The 24,299-nt window shown below is 37.9% G+C and overlaps 1 protein-coding gene across 7 annotated transcripts in view; it reads right to left on the bottom strand.

The window, feature by feature from the left end:
• Nucleotides 1-24,299, bottom strand: part of CNTN1 (contactin 1) — a 402,152-nt gene that overhangs the window by 45,718 nt on the left and 332,135 nt on the right. For all 7 annotated transcript variants that reach the window (XM_032173711.2, XM_032173712.2, XM_032173709.2 and 4 more), the window contains 6 exons: nucleotides 19,507-19,577; nucleotides 16,877-17,111; nucleotides 13,032-13,135; nucleotides 8,116-8,302; nucleotides 5,503-5,615; nucleotides 4,253-4,409 (listed from right to left, as the gene is read on the bottom strand). In XM_032173711.2, coding sequence (XP_032029602.1) covers nucleotides 4,253-4,409; nucleotides 5,503-5,615; nucleotides 8,116-8,302; nucleotides 13,032-13,135; nucleotides 16,877-17,111; nucleotides 19,507-19,577 — 867 coding nt within the window. The remainder of the gene's footprint in view (nucleotides 1-4,252; nucleotides 4,410-5,502; nucleotides 5,616-8,115; nucleotides 8,303-13,031; nucleotides 13,136-16,876; nucleotides 17,112-19,506; nucleotides 19,578-24,299) is intronic.

The following is a 24,299-nucleotide window of genomic DNA, read 5'->3' as shown; positions in this document are numbered from 1 at the left end:
TTCTGCTCTGATTTTAGTTATTTCTAGCCTTCTGCTAGCTTTTGAATGTGTTTGCTCTTGCTTTTCTAGTTCCTTTAATTGTGATGTTAGGGTGTCAATTTTGGATCTTTCCTGCTTTCTCTTGTGGGCATTTAGTGCTATAAATTTCCCTCTACACACTGCTTTGAATGTGTCCCAGAGATTCTGGTATGTTGTGTCTTTGTTCTCGTTGGTTTCAAAGAACATCTTTATTTCTGCCTTCATTTCATTATGTCCCCAATAGTCATTCAGGAGCAGGTTGTTCAGTTTCCATGTAGCTGAGCGGTTTTGAGTGAGTTTCTTAATCCTGAGTTCTAGTTTGATTGCACTGTGGTCTGAGAGACAGTTTGTTATAATTTCTGTTCTTTTACATTTGCTGAGGGGTGCTTTACTTCCAACTATGTGGTCAGTTTTGGAATAGGTGTGGTGTGGTGCTGAAAAAAATGTATATTCTGTTGATTTGTGGTGGAGAGCTCTGTAGATGTCTATTAGGTCCACTTTGTGTAGAGCTGAGTTCAATTCCTGGATATCCTTGTTAACTTTCTGTCTCGTTGATCTGTCTAATGTTGACAGTGGGGTGTTAAAATCTCCCATTATTATTGTGTGGGAGTTTAAGTCCCTTTGTAGGTCACTCAGGACTTGCTTTATGAATCTGGGTGCTCCTGTGTTGGGTGCATATATATTTAGGATAGTTAGCTCTTCTTGTTGAATTGATCCCTTTACCATTATGTAATGGCCTTCTTTGTCTCCTTTGATCTTTGTTAGTTTAAAGTCTATTTTATCAGAGACTAGGATTGCAACCCCTGCCTTTTTTTGTTTTCCATTTCCTTGATAGATCTTCTTCCATCCCTTTATTTTGAGTCTATGTGTGTCTCTGCACGTGAGATGGGTTTCCTGAATACAGCACACTGATGGGTCCTGACTCCTTATCCAGTTTGCCAGTCTGTGTCTTTTAATTGGAGCATGTAGCCCATTTACATTTAAAGTTAATATTGTTATGTGTGAATCTGATCCTGTCATTATGATGTTAGTTGGTTATTTTGCTCGTTAGTTGATGCAGTTTCTTCCTAGCTTCGATGGTCTTTACAATTTGGCATGTTTTTGCAGTGGCTGGTACCGGTTGTTCCTTTCCATGTTTAGTGCTTCCTTTAGGAGCTCTTTTAGGGCAGGCCTGGTGGTGACAAAATCACTCAGTGTTTGCTTGTCTGTAAAGTATTTTATTTCTCCTTCACTTACGAAGCTTAGTTTGGCTGGATATGAAATTCTGGGTTGAAAATTCTTTTCTTTAAGAATGTTGAATATCGGCCCCCACTCTCTTCTGGCTTGTAGAGTTTCTGCCTAGAGATCAGCTGTTAGTCTGATGGGCTTCCCTTTGTGGGTAACCCGACCTTTCTCTCTGGCTGCCCTTAACATTTTTTCCTTCATTTCAACTTTGGTGAATCTGACAATTATGTGGCTTGAAGTTCCTCTTCTCGAGGAGCATCTTTGTGGTGTTCTCTGTATTTCCTGAATCTGAATGTTGGCCTGCCTTGCTAGATTGGGGAAGTTCTCCTGGATAATATCTTGCAGAGTGTTTTCCAATTTGGTTCCATTCTCCCCGTCATTTTCAGGTACACCAATCAGACGTAGGTTTGGTCTTTTCACATAGTCCCAAATTTCTTGGAGGCTTTGTTCATTTCTTTTTATTCTTTTTTCTCTACTCGCTTCATTTCATTCATTTCATCTTCCATCACTGATACCCTTTCTTCCAGTTGATTGCATCTGTTACCAAGGCTTCTGCAATCTTCACGTAGTTCTCGATACTTGGCTTTCAGCTCCATCAGCTCCTTTAAGCCCTTCTCTCCATTGGTTATTTTAGTTATCCATTCATCTAATTTTTTTTCAAAGTTTTTAACTTCTTTGCTATTGTTCTGAGTTTCCACCCGTAGCTCAGAGTAGTTTGATTGTCTGAAGCCTTCTCCTCTCAACTCGTCGAAGTCATCCTCCGTCCGGCTTTGTTCCATTGCTGGTGAGGAACTGCGTTCCTTTGGAGGAGGAGAGGTGCTCTGCTTTTTAGAGTTTCCAGTTTTTCTGCTCTGTTTTTTCCCCATCTTTATGGTTTTATCTACTTTTGGTCTTTGATGATGGTGATGTACAGATGGGTTTTTGGTGTGGATGTCCTTTCTGTTTGTTAGTTTTCCTTCTACCAGACAGGACCCTCAGCTGCAGGTCTGTTGGAGTTTACTAGAGGTCCACTCCAGACCCTGTTTGGCTGGGTGTCAGCAGCAGTGGCTGCAGAACAGCGGATTTTCGTGAGACCACAAATTCAGCTGTCTGATAGTTCCTCTGGAAGTTTTGTCTCAGAGGAGTACCCAGCCGAGTGGGGTGTCAGTCTGTCCCTACTGGGGGGTGCCTCCCAGTTAGGCTGCTCAGGGGTGAGGGACCCACTTTAGGAGGCAGTCTGTCCGTTCTCAGATCTCCAGCTGCGTGCTGGGAGAACCACTACTCTCTTCAAAGCTGTCAGTCAGACAGGGACATTTAAGTCTGCAGAGGTTCCTGCTGAGTTTTTGTTTGTCTATGCCCTGCCCCCAGAGGTGGAGCCTACAGAGGCAGGCAGGCCTCCTTGGGCTGTGGTGGGCTCCACCCAGTTCGAGCTTCCTGGCTGCTTTGTTTACCTAAGCAAGCCTGGGCAATGGCGGGCGCCCCTCCCCCAGCCTCGCTGCCACCTTGCAGTTTGATCTCAGACTGCTGTGCTAGCAATGAGTGAGACTCCGTGGGCATAGGACCCTCCAAGCCAGGTGTGGGACACAATCTCCTAGTGTGCTGTTTTCCAGGCTCGTTGGAAAAGCTCAGTATTAGGGTGGGACTGACCCGATATTCCAGGTGCTGTCTGTTAGCCGTTTCTTTGACTAGGAAAGGGAACTCCCTGTCCCCTTGCACTTCCCGAGTGGGGCAATGCCTCGCCCTGCTTCGGCTCGCGCATAGTGAGCTTCACCGACTGTCCTGCACCCACTGTTTGGCACTCCCTAGTGAGATGAAACCGGTACCTCAAACAGAAATGCAGAAATCACCTGTCTTCTGTGTCGCTCAGGCTGGGAGCTGTAGACCGGAGCTGTTCTTATTTGGCCATCTTGGCTCCACCCCCAAAGCCAGCATTTATTAAATACCATTAAATACTCTGGCATTGTGTTAAAGGATTTTTTGTTGGTTTAATATATAGCATATTCATTTATTTAGATCAAAATCACCAAATTTTCAATTTTCTTTTTTTTTTTTTTAGTTTTCTTAAAATTTAACTTTTATTTTAAGTTCAGGGGTATATGTGCAGATTTGTTATCCAGGTAAACTTGTGTCGTGGGGTTTGTTGTACAGATTAACCAAATTTTCTTATAAATTATTTATTATCATCTTTGATCTAGGATCTTCTGGTAATGTCAAAGCCTCTCATACATTTCTCAAATTAATGTCTGTTGAAATTCAGTATAATTAAACTGTATCATGCATATAGGTTGAGAAAAATATGTCAAAAATTAAATAACAGAGTGCTAGAAAAAAAAAAAAAGAAATGACTGCCTCAGATATATGTATTTCCAAATCAAACAAAGGTGTGAGAAATAGAGTTTGTAGAAAAGGAATAGATAAGATAGAGAAAGAGAAAAGACAAAAGGGCTATAATTTAGTGTTTTTCTCTTTTACTACTATATCAATATCTATAGACCAAGTGAAAGAAAGTTAGAAGAGTATTAAAAATAGCCTAGTATATTTCCTTTTGATATAAGAGAAGTTGGGTTATTATTAAATAATAGCCTAGTATTATCTACTATTCAATAAATTATGCCATTTTAATTGTGCTTTTTATTTTAAAATATTTAATTGACAAAGATTAAATATATTCAAGGTGAACAACATGAAGATTTGATATATGTATTCATTGTATAATGATAACCACAATCAAACTAATACATCCCATACTGTATATTGGATCCCAAAAACTTGTTCGTCTTATGTCTGAAAGATTTCAACCGTGCTTTGACATCCAGATAATAATCAAGAAGTATGTGGTATGTCACAGACTTACTTTTGTGACTCATAAGAGGAGAAATACCAAGTTTCAGGGAATCCTTGATATGTCCAATCTACTTAGGAAAATATGGACACTGATGTGAGTATCAGGCTTATCCCTACCCTTGGGAATCCAAAGGGTCTAGAAACTCCCAAATACTTAGCTGAAGTGTGTCTTAAATGACTCACTTACCTGAAATTTTGACTTGAGACACCACTCCATCTCCTCCATCACTGTGTGCGCGAACCTCCACAACGTATTCTCCATCTCTGGGGATTGGGACTTCTATGGAGTGTTTGTGAGTTGAATACAGCTTGCCGTCATGCTGGCCATCAGGTCTGTAGAGTACCTTATGAAGTACAGAAATGCAAATATACAGTAAAGTCATAATAATGAGCCAATGCTCTAACACTAAATAATGAGCCAATGCTCTAACACTAAAACCAGAATAAAAATGCTTACACTTTGATTAACAGAAAGTAATAAATTTAAAACTAAGTTTAAAACTAGATGAAAAAATCATGTTAGTTTCAATTCACAATAGTTGATTTTTGCAAGTTTGTAGGATTATCCAAGGAGATGTGACTTAAGCATCTGAATTTTATTTTTTGAGATGACCCAAAATAAAATACAGAAAGAATGAGTCTGTTTAAGAAAAAAGTCCAAAATGAGAACTTTTAAAATATATTGAAATGGTCTGAAAATTGTCTCTCAATTTTTATTTTTACCATTTTCCATAAAATTTTGGTATCCAGTGAAAAATGTGATAGTGTGTGATATAAAGAATATATTTAAAATAAGCTTTTCTCCTTTTTATTCATTTATAAACAGTTTATCAAGGAGTTTGCTGGGTGCTGGGCAACCCTATCATAATCATTGCCAAGCAAAAATAGTTTCGTTCTCTCTCCTCCTTAAGCTCTAATTATTCTATCTTTAAAGTATTCTACTTATCTTACACTTTTGACATAACATTTTCCTGAAATTCACTGTAGATAATGTTTTCCATTTCAAAATGTATCATGGCACTATGTCATCTGATTCTGCTCTACAACTATTAAATAGAATAAGAAAGCTGAATGGGGCCGGCTGTGGTGGCTCATGCCTGTAATCCCAGCACTTTGGGAAGTTGACGTAGGTGGATAATTTGGGGTCAGGAGTTCGAGACCACCCTGGCCAAGACGGTGAAACCCTGTCTCTACTAAAAATACAAAAATTAGCCGGGCGTGGGTGTGGGCACCTGTAATCCTAGCTACTTGGGAGGCTGAGGCAGGAGAATCACTTGAACCCAGGAAGCAGAGGCTGCAATGAGCCAAGATTGTACCACTGCACTCCAGCCTGGGTGACAGAGAAAAATTCCATCTCAAGAAAAGGAAAAAAACCCATCTTGGGTTTCACTGCAACAGCAAGAATTGCAAACATTAATCATCACTATTTGTATATACCTTATATCCCGTCACTGTAGATTCATTTGATAGTGCAACGACATGATCCCAGGTGATTATATAGCGTGAACCAGACCTTATTGAACTGATGATCCTTGGAGGCTGGCTAGGAGCTGTGAAAAGTAGTAATATGCAATCAGTGGTCACTATATCCAATCTTGATTCTGCATATTCTATTGCATTGGGTATTATAATGCTGATGATAATGACCACCACCATCTAGTTTCAATAAGTGTTTACTATATGCCAGGCACTATGCTAAGCACTTTACATCCATGAGTCCATTTAATGTACCCCATTGCCCTGTGAGCTTGGTAATATGACCTTTATTCTCTTCTCATCATGCTCCACTTGGGTTTCTTTCTCCACTAGTCTTTTGAAATTGCTATTTGCAAGGTCATCAATCACCTCCACTTGGCTAAATCTAATGTCACTTGTTTATTCTTTTTTAAATTTAACATTTTTTGAGCATTTCACAGAATTGACCATCTTCTTTCTTGAATCTCTCGTTTTTTCTTAAATTCAGATCTTAACTGGGTTTTCCTTCTACCTCATGGGCTGCTGCTTCCCATTATTCGTGCTTAGCTGGCTCCCTCTGTCAACTTGTAACTGTTGGATGGTTTAGGACTTCATCTATGTACCTTTTCTACTCTCTCTGTGGATCTTCCCTAAGTACTGACACTTAGGCCCATGGCTTTAAATATTCACAGTTCTGTCTCTAGCCCTAATCTCTCCTTCAACCTCTAGACATATGTGGCTAGAGATCTCTCTATCTAGGCAGATATCAGCCTATTTCTACTTGAGTCTCTAAAAGATTTCTCAAATGTAATATGTTTTTCAAACGTAATATAATGTCAAGTATCCTCAAATCTTTCTCCAATGAGTCTTTGCCATCGTCAGCAGATGGCACAACCAACCCCCCTAGTTTCTCAAGCAGAAATTTGGTATTTAGTCTCTCATCCCACTCATTGCCAACACCCAAATTGGCAGCAAGTTGTCAACTCTGCCTACAGAAAACTTTCCACTTCTATCTCCATTTTCACTTAGTGCTAGCCACTATCAATTCTCTCCTTGACTGCTGAAATAGTCTCCTAATTGGCTTTTCTGCTTCCACTGTTAACCCACCACAATTCATTTTCTGTCCAGAAGCCGGAACGATTTTTTAAAAAACAACATCATAAATTAGATATCACTCTCTGTTTTAAAATCATTCAGTGGCTTCTTATCATGTTTGGAAAGAACTCAAACTCATCACAATTACTTACAAGGTTCTCCCAGTTGGGTCCCAGAATGCTTCCCCCTCCTTACTCAGAACCCATGCCCTGGACCCAGTGGCCTTTCCACACCTAAAATATTTTAAGTGCTCTCCACCTTAAGGTTTTGTACTACTTAGAGTGCAAAGAACCTTAAGGCTCTGCCTAAAGCTCTTCACATAGAGGGTTCTTCTTATCATTTATCACTCAAATCATAGCTTAACTGGCATCTTCTCAGAGGCCTTTCCTGGCCACCCAATCGGAATTTCATTTTTGTCTAAGTCACTTTACTTTTGTCTATTTATTCATTTTATTGCCCTGTCATCTGCTTTAATCCCACTTATTTATTTGTCAGAGTTTGTGTTTGTTTGAAGTTTCTATCTCATTTCATTAGCTTGTAAACCATGTGAGAAGAGCACCTTGGACTGGGTTTGATCCCTTTTGTGTCCTCACCATCAAGAATAGTGCTGAGCACACAGCGTATTTTTGATGAATGAATAAATACATGAACAAATGGAAAAAGAACAAAAAATGAATGCTCCTTTTACAAATTAGAAAACTGACGTTTAGATGATTTATCTATTGTCATACATTTAGCAAGTGGCAGAGACAGATGTCAAACACATGTTAGACGCCAAATTCTAGTTCTTGTCACTACATTCTGTCATCTCACTGGGAGAGTCTCTGTCCCAAAGTGAATTTCATAAATTTGCAAACTCTAATGGTAATCACATCTTCAGATTCTTGAGACATTCCCTAGAGTCCTACATACAAAGTCTCCTTTTTTATTTATTCCACTTGGGTTCAAGAATAGAGATATCAAAATGAATCCAGAGAGATTAGAATGACCAGAACGTCAGCAGGGATAGGTGGTCTTGTTTTATGAACCACCTAAAACATACAGTACTAGAACATACAGTAATAAGAGAGTAAGCGTAATGTTACACATTTAACTTGCATTGCACTGTGCAATGACAGAGGTTTATAAATTAAAGCATGTAAAAATAAGCAGAATTTTAGTTTTCACATGCTGTTGATGTACTCCTATGAAAACAATATTTAAATTAATAAGTACAGGGTTAAGACAAGTTAATGGCACAAAATTTGAGAGGACAGCCTTTACAAAAAGGTAGTTTTCTAACTTTATTTCTATAATGGAATATTTAATGTGCGAGGGTATTTTCACATTTTTTCGTCATCTACAATAACTCACATTTTAAGGGAAATCTTGTGTGGCTGTAAAGGATATTGAAAAATGTGCTCACGTAGCTAGGAAGGAAATTTCCTTCAAATATATTCGCATCGTGATTGAATCCAGTGGTAGTTTTTGACAAGTCTAAAAGCAAAACGTGGGACTCACGTGCTTTCTTGGTGAAAGCCTCAATCATGTCACTTGGAGGTCCACACCCTGCACTATTGCAGGCCCCGACTTCTATAAAATACTGGGTGTCTGGCAGAAGGTTCTCGAGCCTGGCTGAGTACTCTTGGCTGGTGACTTGAACTCTGTTTGCAGCTTCTTCTTTGTCATGGGCAGCCCAGTACCGAATCTGCAAACATTCAGGATGAGTTATATTTTGCCAAGATTTAGAGTCTTCAGCTATGAAAAGTTCTCTTCAACTGGTTCTGTTACCATTGGTGTTGGCTGATCGTCATATTTTCAAATCTTTCTTAATGATATCTACCCTTCTATCAGCCTTAGAATGTAGTACAGCACACAGGACAGAAATGATTAAAGATGTGAAAAGCGAATCAAAGTCTTACTTCATTGCCCAAAATAGTTTTACATTGACTAAAAAAAATAAAAAATAAAAAATTTAAAAATCCCAAAAACTTTGCAGCAGACTTACTTTCAAAATATAAAAGTGGTCTCCATTTGGAAGTATTTGTCACTATAATTTTTATCATTTAGTTCCCTGTTTTACTTCTGTTTGCATGATTTCAAACTTGTTCTGAGCCATTCTTAAAGCAGTTGGAGAGGACTATAATTTTGCTGGATAAAAATAGTTACTATGTGGCCTAGAATATGCTAAAGTAATACTTTCTTCTAGCTCCTTTCAGCAGTAAGTATCTAAGGTTATTTCCTTTGAACCCATATAGAAGCTCGATATCAAACAAATATATCTAATAACTGTATAAACTGTAGAAGTTATTTACCCATGAAATAATTTTTTAAAGTTATCGATTTTTTTATTAGAAATGATTAATTTTGTCAAATAATTACAGGATTCCTTTTCTCTTAAAGTTTAAGAAAAGTTATGGATTATAATTTTCATCTTTAAATAAAGGCTTTTTTTTGCATTCAGGATTTATAATTATATCTAAGGTATGAATAAAATGAATAAAAATATGTTATATGTAATATAAGAATAAAAAGAAAAGGATTATTTGTAACTATCCTGGTATTTTACATATTTTAGATGCCCTGTCTATAAAATAGCAGGATTATAATTTCACAATTAACCAAAATGCCTAGATTAAAATGTCTAATAATAATATAATCCTGCATTTATTTACATAAACATGTAAGAAACTATTATGAAGTGCAACAGGATGGCTCAAATTCACTTGGCAAAAGTGAGGTTTATATGTTGAATGAGCACATTTCTGAACATTCAGGAGTGGATGAATGCTTCCCTTTTCATCCCAGGCAGGGCAGCTTCAGAGGCACATTTATAAAAGTCCTCAAAGGTCTCAAGGGATGGAGTACCAGTTGCCCACAGTGGTTGCCAACAAGACAAATAGCACGTTTGTATCTGAGCTCCCCTATTTCCTGTTCACTCTGCCTTTTCCTCATACCTGCTTCCTAGGATCATATTGAAAACAAACAATGAACAACAATAATAAACAACCTTTCTCCACATGTTTGTTTGAGGCTCTGTTTCAAAGAGATCAAGACCAAAACGGATGTTTTCTCCAAAATAAGAAAATAAAGCACTTTCTAAGTAATCAGTTTCAGCTCACCATAATAATTTAAACTTTAAAAACATTTCAGTAGACTATACAGGATTGTTCATCTTTTATGATGACTGTGAAATCAGTCATCTGCATTAATCTCTAATTCAGCTGCAAAAGTTTTTGCATTCATTATTCCTGGTAGTCTATTTTACTTATTTTCATTAAATTAATTAAGTGAATATTTTACCTGCTGGGTGAGCAAACTAAGTCTTCTGTGGATTCCTGGGCAAAAGCCCAAAGTTCCAAAATGCCCTTGATAAGAAAGACTTCTTGTATTCTTCTAGCTTACCTACACTATAGAAAAACTCACTGGGTATTAAGATTGAAAGTGGGGAGCTCTTTAACGAAGTAAGAGAAAAAAATACTAAGTGACATAAACATTCTGCTGAGATACACTTTAAAACCACAAGGGAAGAGATTGTCTTTAAATTCAGTTGCTCACAATTCTCATTTGAAATGTCAGGAAATGAACCTTGAGATGGTGTCAATCAGGCAGGAGTCAGGGCTTTCCAGCTTTATATTTTATGTTTTCAATGTGCTGCTTTCTTTCTGTGTATCTTTATACACAGAAAAATATAGATCCATCGTACATTTTCATGGGAAGTGCAATGGGGTATTAGTTTTCACCATCATCTATCTTGTTAAACCATTGGCTTCTCCCATCATATTTTAAAATGGAAACAATAACCGCATTATAGTCAGTCAAGACCCGCCTCTCCCCTACCGGCCACAGTCACAGGAGCATTTCCTGCAGAACAATAAATAATATGGATTTTTCTCTTTTAAGTGTTCATGCTTGTCTCTTTGATATTCAAGACCCTGTGTGAAAGGTTTAAAAGGATTTTAAGAAAGAATGAATGGGAAGAATAATTCTATGATTTACTTCCAGCAATTTTAATCAACCATTCTCTAGAGAGGCAAGAACTAGATTAAAATCTGATTATGACAATTATTACTGAGACAAACATTTCTAACCCTCAAGTTCTTCATCTCTAAAATGGGGATAATAATAGTGTCTATCCTCTAGGGTTGTGTGGATTTAATAAAATGAGCTTAGTTAAGTGTTTAGCACAGTAAGAACTCAAAACGTGTTATCAGTCTTTTCATCATTAACATCATCATGATCATCTTCCTCACTGCCATCATCATCATCACCACCACCTTGGAATGCCCAATGACATCAACCAGGAAAATTCTTAAATACAGGTTATTTAATATCTTTCACATAACAGTTCTATGAGGGCAGTGGTTACTTTCTCACTTTATAGGTGAGGAAACTCAGAGAGTTCAAATAAATTATCTACAAAATTCTTAAGTGACAGAGCTGAAATATAAACCCATGTTTGCCCAGCAGCAAAGTGCCTAAGTTTTTACTTAATGTAAGCTGGAAAAGGTCAGAAATGGGTGAAACCAACTCCTCATGGTACATACTTTTCCCTTGAAATTATCATTTGAGAAAATCTTATTTGATAAAGATTACTTTTTACTGACTATATGAAAATCCTTAATCAAGGTTTAGTTCCCAATTAAAAAAGCATATTTAATTTAATTATTATCTGAATCATTGGTTCCACTATGTTGCTTCCTACCTCTTATTTCCTTTTCTTCTTGTTAAAAGTAAGCAAATTGTCAATATATAATTCTTGGCATTGACAAAGATAATATATAATTTTCTAGCATGTTTTAAATAAATATGTCATATATTTAGCATTTTGACTCAATGACATGGGTTATATGTTAAATTATCCTTTTTTCAATTTTTATTAGTTAGAAATAATATAAAAGAAGAAAAAATTCCTGTGCTCCAAAATTTTACTTTCCAAGCTCTACACCTTGATGTCTTCTCCCAAAGATACCTCAGGTGTATTTATTACAGGGGTTTGTGACATCTAGTGAATTTCTCTCCTTCCCACTTCTTTTCTACTAGCTGTAAACATAATTGTCAGGTTAGTAAGTTATGAATATTGTGTATTCTCAGTCTAATTATTCCCAGTCTACTCTTCTCTGTTCTGTAATAAATTCAGCTGAACCCTTGCATAGATGATCTGAGGGCTTTTTAAGATCTTCCCAAATTATAACCTATGGTGCCAAACAAAAACAAAAACAAAAACAAAAACAAAAACTTCCTGTTGGTCTGGGTGTTTCTGCTCAAAGGCTTGAAGGCTTGAGTTTCTTTTACAGCTACATCTCAGAAACATGGCCTTGGGAAAGCCCAACTGTAACATTTTATTTAATCATACTTCATTATTCCTATCAGTATTCAATGAATATCCATTTAGAGCCTGCCAGGTGCTCAGCACTGTTCTTGCATGGCACTGAGAATAGAAAAATACCCTGCCCTCATGGAGCTAACATTGCATGGACAAGGGAGAAGGGAGGGTGCTGGAGCTGAGAATGCAAGCTGGCTGGGGGAGTGGGGTGGGTGGAGGGGCAGCCCTAGACAGCACTCACTGAAAAAAAACAGGGGAGTCTGTGATGTGTGGCAATAAAGCCCCGAACTTTGAATCAGACAACTTGAGTTTTACACACTGCTCTGACACTTTCTGTAAGTGACAACTGAGGCAAGTTGTCAAATCTCTTTGGTATCCATTTGCTCATCTGTAAAGGAAAAACCATGTTAATTCCTTTGAATTTTCACTTGCACTTAAAAATGTGAGACGATGATTTCACATTTCCTACATAACTCAGTCTAAATTGCATTAGCATTGTATTAAAGACCCTAACTAATCTTTCTCGTTTTGATTTTCCAGTTTTTTACTCCCTTGACTAAGACAAGTTTTCTCATTTGTGTCTGACTGATTCTTACTGGTTCTTTAACATTAAGCTCAAGGGAAGTTTTGTTTGTGTCATTTGGATTGTTACTTCATAGATAACATAAGACATATTTGGTATATTTAAAATTGTTTACTTTGGAGGGACTTTTCGAAATGGAACTACTGACTCAAAGAGGATGACTATTTTCAGGATGCTTCTATAAATTACCAAAATCCTTTCCAAAAAAACTTGAGATTCACTATCTTTTTATGAGAATGTTTTCCTAAAAAGACCTTGGGTAATCATAACTGTTATTACCATAGTTTTTATTTTGGCTAATTGTTTGCCAGGACTTAGGTTTCTTTACATCTCCCGTAGATAGGCCAGTTAGGAACCCCTGTTTTATTCTTGACAATTAACTTATATATGACCACAATACTAGACACAGAGAATAAAGTATTAGTTGCCACATAAATTAATGGGACATTGAAACATACAACACAATTGAAAACATATGCTTATATATTTATGAATAAATGTATTTAGTTTGATAAAAATTTAACGTACCTGATAGCTTTCCACTATTTTTTCTAAAACATGTTCCCAATGAACAGATATCTCAGAAGATGATAAGACTTTTACACCTACTTCTGTTGGGGCTTCACTGGGAGCTGAAATTTTATGAGAACATTATATTATTAATGAGATATTTACATTTAAGAAATTCAAATAGCATCATTTGCTATATGAATGCTGTTGGACCATACTTTAATTTTAATGTTTCTAAAATAGCTTTAATATTTTCAAACTGAAATAAGTGCAATTATTTTATTACCTCTTCCTGTATTTTTCTAATGTTACTTTATTTTATGGCATTAGTGATACAGGTGCACACACACATTCATTTACATAAATGTTAATATAGACATATACACATACACATTCCCACACACACTTTTACCAAATACAGAAAGCTTCATCAATTTCTATTACATCTGTGAGCAAAAAAATACTATTTTTTAAATTTCTCTCAACTGATATGCTTAAGAAAGCCTGTTGATGCAAATTAAAATTATTAATATTTAGCTATCAACTCTATATTATCGGAAATAGGAAATTTGGTATTATAGAAAATTGTTCAATATAATACATTTTCTCTTATTTGCTATTTGTGTGAACTAACTACAAACAGCAATATTATTAATAAAACTTCCCTTTTTATGTTCAAGCTAAGATCTTTAAAAAAAAATTTTTAACAGCCTTTGAAACAAGTTGTAACATCCACTGTTTCCTGGGCTCAAGAAAGCTTTTATATGTCTAATCTTCCAACTGGGCATCAAGTCAAATATGTATCAAAAAGGCCTCTGTTCAGGGAAAAAACGCAACTTACATCCCTTATGAAATTTACACAAAGAAACCAATGAAGGCTTTAAGCAGGGGTGATCAATTTTTATTGTCTTTCATTAAAATGCCATAATCCTATTTAATGTTTAAAAATGTTCTACACATGAACACTGTTGCCTTTCCAAAACAAGGCAAACGTGTAGCACTATGATTGATTTCTCAGCAGTGGAAGAAGAGATTAACACTTATACAAGTTTCAACACATGCAAGTTTTATGAGACTCATGAAATATTTAGGAAAGAAATATAATTAAATACAAATAGCCATGACTAAATAGATGACAAGCTATTTGCCTGAAACCTTATTTTAGCATCAAGTAAAGCAGTAAAAAGGTGAGAAGGTAACTTGTAAAATGCTTAAGACACTCATTTTATCTGTAAGATATACTCATGTTCTTCAAATTATTAAAACTGAGTGAAGTTATCATATTTCTTTGTTGTTTTGTTTTGTTTTGTTTTTGAGACGGAGTTTCGCTCTTGTTGCCCAGGCTGGAGTGCAATGGCGCGATCTCAGATCACCACAACCTCCACCTCCGGGGTTCAAGTGATTCTCCTGCCTCAGCCTCCTGAGTAGCTGGGATTACAGGCATGTGCCACCACACCTGGCTAATTTTGTATTTTTCGTAGAGATGGGGTTTCTCCATGTTGGTCAGGCTAGTCTTGAACTCCTGACTTCAAGTGATCTGCCCACCTTGACCTCCCAAAGTGCTGGGATTACAGGCATGAGCCACCACGCCCAGCCAAGTTATCATATTTCTGCTGAATGAGCACACGCATAGAGAATATAAGTTTGTCATCAGGACTTTTCCACTGTTTGATAATAAACAAATTATTTCTACATTTTATTCTTTTGACATATTTGGTTGTGCTAACTTAAAAGTAAAAAAAATACACATACACAAACACACACACACGCATATTAACATACACATACTTTTGTACACAGTAAAAAATACAGTTAAAAAGTGTATATATAATTTTAAATATATACATATATACTTATATATACACACATACTTTTACATATATGAATAACTGCCTTTTATATTAAATTTTGTTATGTATATTTAAGACATATGACATGGTATTATGACATACATATATAGAATACAATGGCATTTAATAAAAGTAAAGATCATAGGATAATTTAATTATATGTTACATTTTTAACAAATACTAAAACTAATAATTCTGTGACCGATGAATATACGTGAGAATTTCTGTTGAGGTATAAGGCATGGCTAAATGTCTATTTTGGAGTGAAAACAATGGAAGTTGGGTGAACCAACAGAACCATTTCCTCTAATGATAGAAGAGTAACTCACACACCTTTAGTTTTCAAGCTCTTCTACTTGTGCTTCTCACACATGTGCAAAGAGAAACTTGGCCAAGGGTAAATGTACATTGCCAAAGATCAGAAGGCAATGACGTCTCTATTTGCTTTTCTAGTCATTAATTATTTACACAGTGCACATGAATAAAGAAAGGTATTATTATTATTTTTTGAGATGGACTTGCGCTCTTGTTGCCCAGGCTGGAGTGCAATGGCCTGATCTCTGCTCACGGCAATTTCACCTCCCGGGTCCAAGCGATTCTCCTGCCTCAGCCTCCCAAGTAGCTGGGATTACAGGCATGTGTCACCAATCCCGGCTAATTTTTTAGTTTTAGTAGAGACGGGGTTTCTCCATGTTGGTCACACTGGTCTCGAACTCCCAACCTCAGGTGATCTGCCTGCCTCAGCCTCCCAAAGTGCTGGGATTACAGGCGTGAGCCACCGCACCCGGCCAGAAAGGTATTATTTTTAACAAGAATATAAATAACAAAAGTATAGCAGCTTAAACAGAAATCAGAGAAAATAATGTAATTATGCTCAATCTAAAACTGTATCATTTGTATAAATATATAAAGTCTTCTATGACCATGCTTAGTTAAGTTAAAGTTTCTAGAAAAACAAAAAGAGCTGGTATTAGTATTGTTTTTTTCCTAAATGCCCTACAGGACAAATTTTTCCCTTTTCAAGAAAACAATTTCAACTGACCCCATTTTCATATAATTATATCTAGATTCCCTTTAACAAAATTTGTGTTCTCTATTGTAATAAAAAGTTACATAAATGCTACAATTAAACACATTTTTAGGTTAGAATTTTGGGCCATGTTACAAATAATATATATAATATATACGTTATAGAATTTTTTTTTTTTTTTTTGAGACGGAATCTTGCTCTGTCCCCCAGTCTGGAATGCAGTGGCGTGATCTCGGCTCACTGCAAGCTCTGCCTCTCAGGTTCACGCCATTCTCCTGCCTCAGCCTGCCGAGTAGCTGGGACTATAGGCACCTGCCACCATGGCCAGTTAATTTTTTTTTTTTTTTTTTTTTGAGACGGAGTCTCGCTCTGTCGCCCAGGCTGGAGTGCAGTGGCGCAGTCTCGGCTCACTGCAAGCTCCTGCCTCAGCCTCTCTGAGTAGCTGGAACTACAGGTGCCAGCCACCACGCCCAACTAATTTTTTTGTATTTTTTAGTTCAGACAGGGTTTCACCGTGTTCGCCAGGATGGTCTCGATCTCCTGACCTCGTGATCTGCCTGCCTCGGCCTCCCAAAGTGCTGGGATTACAGGCATGCACCACCACGCCTGGCCATATTATAGAATTTTTAAATTATAAACTTTATGAATATACAGACATTTTGAGATTCTGTTCAAGTATGGAGAGTTTCTGACTACAAAATTATAATCAAGAGCCCAAAAATGGAAGTCAGAGCCAATTATTTTAATGGGGATTTCCTAATACCATGGGCATGATCTAAATGATGAAAAAGACTCTAGCAACATTCTCATCATTTAGATGAAGAGGCTGATGTTTAATTTGGTTCAAAATAGTACTCATTTACTAAATGCATAATGCTATAAAAAGGTCTTATTAAGTAAGGCCTGAAAGGAAACAAACTAAATGCCTACTAGAGAATTACGTTTTCTCATTCCTCATGTAAGAAGGTCTTTCTTTTACCTACCGTCTTGTGCTGAATTAATGACTGCTACTAGGCTGTAAGGTCCATCTCCTTTGTTGTTGAAGGCCTTGACTTTAACTTGAAACGCAGTGGAAGGGCTCATGGTTTCGTCTTTATGGACATATCGGCCAGTGTCAGGATTAGTAACTGTGACTTTTTTCCATTCTTCTCCATCAAATGGCTTAAATGCCACTATGTAACCAAAATTGTTGCCATAGTGGTATTCTCTTGACAAAGGCTAAATAGAAATTAAAAGATTGAGTAGGTTTTAGTAATCCAGGTAACAGGGAGGAAACGCTATGGGGATAATGACACACATGGAGGCATGCTCTTTGTAAAAACATACACAGTTCATACATTAGTGCTGGTTCCAAATACCAGAGGAAAAACTTGCTTAAACACGGGATGATCTTATTTACCAAGTGGTAGCCTCACTACTCCTAGAACACCTCAGGGGCCTCTCACTCCGGGCCTTTTTCCTTTCAGTTCCTTCTGCCTAGAATGTTCTCCTAGATGTTATGTGACTCCTCCTGCTCCCTCACTTTCCCGAGGTAAAATCACCTCGACGTTTTCTCTGACCACAGATTCTGCCACTGCAAGACTCCAACACAGTGCTCCATGCCCCGCACCCTACCTATTGTTTTTCTTTAACCCTAACAAAGTCTATACAATTTACTTATTTATCTACTTTATTGTCTCTCTCAACTACTAGAATACACGTTTTATGAAGGCAGCGTTTTTGTCAGTTTTGTTTTCCTCTTTAACCCTAGCACCTAGAACAGGGCTTCAAGTAATATGTATTTAGGGGATGAGCAAATGAATTTCATTAGAATTGAAAGACAATGATAAGAGAGTTATATAAGACTCTAGCCTAGAATATCTACCTTGTGATCAAAAAGAAACTGGTAAGAGGAATAAAAGTAAGTGACAAGGAGGAAGGGGCAATATTGCACTCATTTGTAGGGGGATGGCTTTGGGTTTCTATCTCCAATTCTAAAGCAAGTGCTTGGTTTTTCATCATTTTCTCAAGGTTTCTTATCACTCATGTCAATTGTCTTATAAAGAAGTCTGTGTCAGCCCTCATCACCTATTATTAATAAATACCGACTTACAGCTACTTCTAGTGAGTACTTGTCAGTTAGCCTTTTTTGGCAATTAAGGTAAATGTGCACATTGTATATTTACTTTTTTTTTTTAAACCAGAAAATCAAATTTAAGATGTCTTGAGGCAAAACCTTGAAGTAAATATAACACTATTGCTTGGACATACTTATATTAAATAGGAAGATAAAGAAATGTGTAAAGGTCAAATGGTAGAAGCTGTATGTGGTTGCACAATATATTAATAGGTATGTGATTTTAGATTATTAGATAGTATAGCCTAACATTTCTACAATAGTTTAAACATTTTGCTTATTGATAGTTCTCTACTTAGTTTTTGGAATTTAGAGTATAACAGAATAGCTATGAAACTCAAAAATAACTCTCAGGATCTATCTCCAGAAACTTGAACTTCAATCTTTGGAGGAGAATTTCCAATACTGAATTTTTTTTATAAGGCCCATCTTATTCTGTAGCAGATATCCACAGAATTTATAAAAATCAAGCCATAAGAGAAAAAGTGAAATGTTCTAATTTTTATAATATTTGCATTTTTTGGACATTTCATTGGCAGTAAAACTTAGAAATAAATATTTTAAGATTCAGATTAGCAAACGGATTTTTTTTTTTGCTAAATCTTGCTTTAAAATGTGATTTAAATGCTAAGTATAGAAAATGACTACAAAGCACACAGTGAGTCAAGTTTTGCTAAACATTCACTTATTAAATAAATCCATTTGACTGATGCAAAGAATAAAACCTGTCATTTTTTCCACAGTCTTCAAAATCCTTTGGAGCCTAAATTGTGCTCTTTGACTACCTGCAGTGATTTGACACTAAGTGTATTTAATGAATAAATGAATCTGTATAAACCATGTTATCTGGATAAATGCCAGGTGTCTAAGTCAGACAATTTTGTCCTATCACAACTTTTCCCACCCCTCCCAATATCTTTCCTATTTCAAAAATCCAGCCAAGATGTATTGTTTTCTAGAGATTGTAGTCTCTTATACAGAACTCTTTGACTCCTGAAACTGTAGTAAAATGCTTTGGATACCTCAGTAGCTAGTCTCATGGGTGACTTCTAAGACTGACCTATCATGCTAGATTACACCAGTGATCAAAGTAAGCTGCAAGTGAGGAGGCAGTCTCCAATTTAAAAATGGGTTTTGATACAAAGTTTGTAAATGGAATCTTTGGAATTTAGAATGTCCAGAGACAATGTTTAAAATTACAATTAGATTACCAGACTACTATGATCAAAGTATCTCTGGAATCAGACAGCTGAATGTTTAATCACCTAGGCTAACACATCTCTTAGCATCCAGGATTTATTCTTGCATAGGAGCTACACACTAAGCCACAGTATGCCAGATAAAATCTGATTTGCATTTAAGAAAAAAAATAGTAATATATTATTGCTTGTGCAGTAGGCATTCACTTTCATCTCAATTTATTTCAGGAAACAAAATGGGGTGGAAGTTAAATATACATAGAGCAACCTATAATATGTGCAACTCATCAATACTTACCGCCCATGTTATGGTCAGCTCTCTGTTTCTTCCACCTCCACCTCCTACATCTGAAGGAGCCACATTTGGTGCTGAAACAAACAAACAAATATATGCAAAACAACAACAAAAATAGGGCCTGTATTTTTTTCCTGGTGTTAGAATTCTTATTCACCACAGAAACCACAAATGTTTTTCTTTTACTAGGAAAAACATACTGGACAAATGATCCACTCAATTATAATAACAATGGCTCACAGTAGCTGTGATAATCAGTTTTTCTGCCAAGATAAAAATTGATTTGGTGCCATAGGAAGTGTTCCCATTTCCCTCAGCAAAAGACAGTGAAGCAAATTTGCTTCCCCAGCTTTTTCTTCTTTCTGTCCTTTCAGTTAATATGATTTTGAATGATTACATAGACTGTTGGAAAAAGATTTTGCCACTTTTACTTTTGAACCCTATGAACTTCTAACGACTTAATGTTGTGTTAGTTTCATGCTTCATTCTACAAATAAATGTTAAGAAACCATGCATCAGTATTGGATAATGTTTCCCCAAATATCTAGAAATATTAGAAATCTAATATCATCTCTTATGCTCTCACTTTCAATTCCCCAATTTTTTCTGAAACTGCGCCATCAGTGACTCCAAAGTACTCTCTCCCCCATTCTCTTATCATCTTATAGTATCAGTTTCCCTGCTAGAAAGACCCTTTGTAGTCTCTGATCTTAAAAATCTTTCTGTCATACTGCTTTCTTCTTAATCCCCAAGCCATCACATCCTTTTCTGCCACTGTACTGCATGGAAGAACTGATATATGGCTATTTTTTTTTTGTACTTCACTCCATAATCACTTTTTAACAACCTACAATATATCCAATATAGGAGTTAAGAAGAAATCACTGAGGCAGAAAGAAAGGGTATGGGAGTCCTTGGTAAGGCTTTGCTTTTTAATGAAAAGCAGCCCCAAATCATTTCCTAAGAAAGAGCAGCCTGTAAAGTCGAGTTGCAGACATAGACAAGCAAGCTGGGAGCTTGAACGGGTGAATGCCGGCAGGAACTATGGACTACACGTGTTCAAGATGGCAGCTCCATCTTTCCTTTTCTTTGTCAGCCACATGTACAGTAAGAAGCAGACAAGATGTCACTGATCAACTGGAATGCCTATTTGCATAATAAGATTAGGGTACAGTGACCAGCCTTCCCCACGCACTATGTAAACATCATACCTGATCAAACCCATCTGCGAGCCCTATGTAAATCAGACACCACCTCCTCAAACCTGACTATAAAATCCAGTGCATTCAACGCCAGCCAGTCTTTTCTCCTCGGGGACCCCTCTCCCTCTACAGAAAGAGAGCTGTTTCTCTTTCACTTCTCTTCTGCCTATTAAACCTTCACTCCTAAACTCCTTGTGTGTGTCCACGTCCTAAGTTTTCCTGGTGTGAGATGATGAATCCCAGGGTATATACCCCAGACAACGTAGCCATTTCATATTGGGGACCTCATCCAGGATACCAGGGTACAACATTAATCAAAACAATGAGTAGAGGAGCAGACTCCAAGTCTGTCCTTTCATTCCGAGGCTATTGGCCTCCATTTAAGAACCAAATCAAACCAAATACTGGACCCTCTTCAGCCATAAAACAATTAGCGTGGCTGCCAGCCATATAAGACTTGGGGGACAGGCTTACTGGGGAGAACATGGAGAACCCATGAGCATAGGTTGCTTGGCATATTGGCCATGTTTGAACCAGCTTTCTTTCATGGAGTAGTTAGCTGTCATGTGGGGCTGGAAGAAGTCCTGGAGCAACTGAGGATTTCTGGCTGGGGCTACCTCTGGTGTTATCCAAAGGCTACTGGACTGACCCCAGCCTCTGTCCCCTTGATGGGCTATTGGCCACAAGATCTCCAACTTTCCTATCATAATTTCTTTCTTTCCTGTTGGCAACTGTCATAACTCTTATCCTCTTTGTGTATGCAATGTGTGGGAAGATTTACGGTTCAGGGAAGGAGTCCTGTTTGGCAAGATCAGAGAATGTCATAGTAAATGGGCATATAGCTCAAGGGAAGGTGTTTTTGTGATGTTCTAGGAACAGAGGGTACCCCCAGTGAGCATCTCTCCCTGCCCTTGTTCTAGAGAGCACATGGCATTTCCAGGTCTCTCTCTCTGCCCTTGATCTGGAGAGCACATGGCATGTCAAGGTCACTCTGCCCTTGGTCTGGAGAGCACATGGCATCTCAAAGTCAGCAGCACCACCTAGTGGAATAGGAATCCTCTCCATAAGGCACATTGTCCTTTACCCAAACACTCTAGCTTCCCAATTCTCTCCCCTTTTTATGCCTCTCTACTGGAAACCAGGCTTTATGCTGTTTCTGTGAATGGGAAAACTCTGCCTTCAGCAATTAGGAGTAAAATGTCCTCCAAAACCAAATTTTAGTCTTAATACTGTCCTTTCTTCATGAAAATGGCCATTTGGTCCCTATATCCTTTTAAGATATCTATTCTACCTCCGATTAGAATGGTACTTAATTAGTAAGGGGATTTTAAGTCCAGAAGTTAACTGGAACCATTCTCTAAGGGTAAACACTTTAGCATGGGCCATAATAGCAGGATATGGAGCTCAAACCAGCATGCTTCCTCCATTAAGGAGGCGAGTGCAACAATTGCCCAAATGCAACTGTTACACACTGTCTCCCAAGATCTATTTTTCAGGGAGCCCCAGAGGCCAGACAAGTCTAGGCAGAGGACTAGAGTTGCATGGGTGAGGGTGACTAAAACCCACCACTTAGTTCCTCTGGTTCCATGGCTGGGGAAGCCACACCTGCAACCATGGGCAGCACATTTAACAAGGTGCCGGGATGCCAGGAACCATGGAGAGAAAACAGCAGGGGGACACCCTCACTGTCTTTCTCCCACCTTGGGTCACATCGAAAGGAAGGAGACTAAAGGGATGCCTTTTTTTCCTTCTCTTTATCATCTAAGGCCTGTACTCCTCTGGAGTGCATTCTGAAGCACAGGGACTCCTTTGATCCTGAGACTTTGAAGAAAAAATGGCTCATTTTCTTTTGCACAAGGGCATGGCCTTCTTACTAGCCCTTTGCAGGTGTAGCAATCATATCAGGCAGGCCCAAAGGGAATGATTCCCTAAGACTAGAAAAGCAACTTCCAGAGGAGCCATCTGAGAATCCCCCTTATTTGGGGTCATCTCAAGTTCCCATCTCATTACAGAATCTTAGGCAAATGAAGGAAGATTTAGGCCAATTTTCTGACGATCCTGATAGGTATATAAAACCCTTCCAAAATTTAACTCAAGTGTTTCACCACACATGGAGAGATGTTATGCTGCCCTTAAGCCAAATCCTAACCACAGAGGAAAAGCAGGCAGCTCTGCAGGCAGCAGAAAATTCTGGAGATGAACAACATATCTCCTGTGGTAGATTAAAAAGGAAAAAAGGAGATAAGGAAGGCAAAGAAATAATGGAAACACCATTCCCAATAGGAAGGGAAGCAGTTCTTCTAAAAAAAAACCCTAATTGGAACACCAGTGATGCCACAGATGGATGGAAAATGAAACACCATTTAATGTACATGTTGGAGGGCCTATGAAGAGCTAGGGCAAAATCTATTAATTACTCTATACTTTCCAAGATAGACCAAAACCAGATGAGAATCCTGCAGCCTTTATGGAAAGACTGATAGGCACTCATAAAACATACCTTTATCCCCGGCATCAGTCGAGGACAGCTCATCCTAAGGGACAAGTTTATTAAAAAGACAGCTCCCGATATTAGAAGGAAAATACAGAAGAAGGCTATAGCACCAGATAGCATCTTGGAGAACCTCCTAAGGGTGACCACTTTGGTGTTTTATAATAGGGACCAGGAGGAGGAGATCCAGGAGAAAGAGAGGAAGCAAAAGAGAAGGGCAGAGGCACTAACAGCTGCTCTGCAGACATACAAAGCCCAGGATCCCTGAGGTACATCTGCTAGTTTCTATCAGTGCAGCAAGTCGCGGCACTTTAAGAAAGAGTGCCCAGGCAGCAAGAAAAAACCACCTTAACCTTGTCTAGCCTGTGGAAGGAAGCACTGGAAGTCAGACTGCCCCCAGAGATGAAGGTCACTGGGCTCCAAACCAGTCTCACAGATGGTCCAACAGGATTGATGGGTCCTGGAGCTCCAGTGGCTCAAACCAACATACAGCACAGGAGCCCTGGGTGATTCTGGAAATTGAAGGAAGGTAGATGTCTTTGTGAACACTACAGCCAGTCTCTCTCTCTCTTCTCCTCTCTAATCCAGGCATCCCCTCTTTCCGTAGCATGACCATGGCATCACAGGGCATCTCAGGAAAAACTCAAATTCAATATTTTTCACAACCCCTTAGGTTGCAGATGGGGAAACGTATTATTTGCACATGCCTTTTTAATCATGTCAAAAAGTTCCACTCCTTTAATAGGTAGAGATATTTTACTTGCCTGCAGACCAGCATCCTTACAGCCTCAGGACAAACTCTTTGTCACCCCCTGGTAGAAGCTAATATCAATCCGGAAGTGTGGGCAACTCAAGGAAGAATAAGTTGAGCTGTAACTGCTAGGCCAGTACAGATCCATCTTAAGGATCCCACTTCTTTTCCTAACCAGAAACAATATCCACTGAAGCCAGAGGCTAGGAAAGGGCTAGAAGCCATTATTAATAACCTGAAGATGCAGGGCCTCTTTAAAACCTCAAGCAGCCCATTCAACACCCCAATGTTAGGAGCACATAAAACTCAATGGGGAATGTAGACTACTTCAGGACTTCCATCTCCTTGAGGC

This window comes from Hylobates moloch, unplaced genomic scaffold (assembly GCF_009828535.3).
Source record: "Hylobates moloch isolate HMO894 unplaced genomic scaffold, HMol_V3 SCAFFOLD_13, whole genome shotgun sequence".
In the NCBI taxonomy this organism is placed as follows: Eukaryota; Metazoa; Chordata; class Mammalia; order Primates; family Hylobatidae; genus Hylobates; species Hylobates moloch.
Note: the sequence above shows the minus strand (reverse complement) of the source record. Positions and strands in the feature narration are given on the sequence as shown.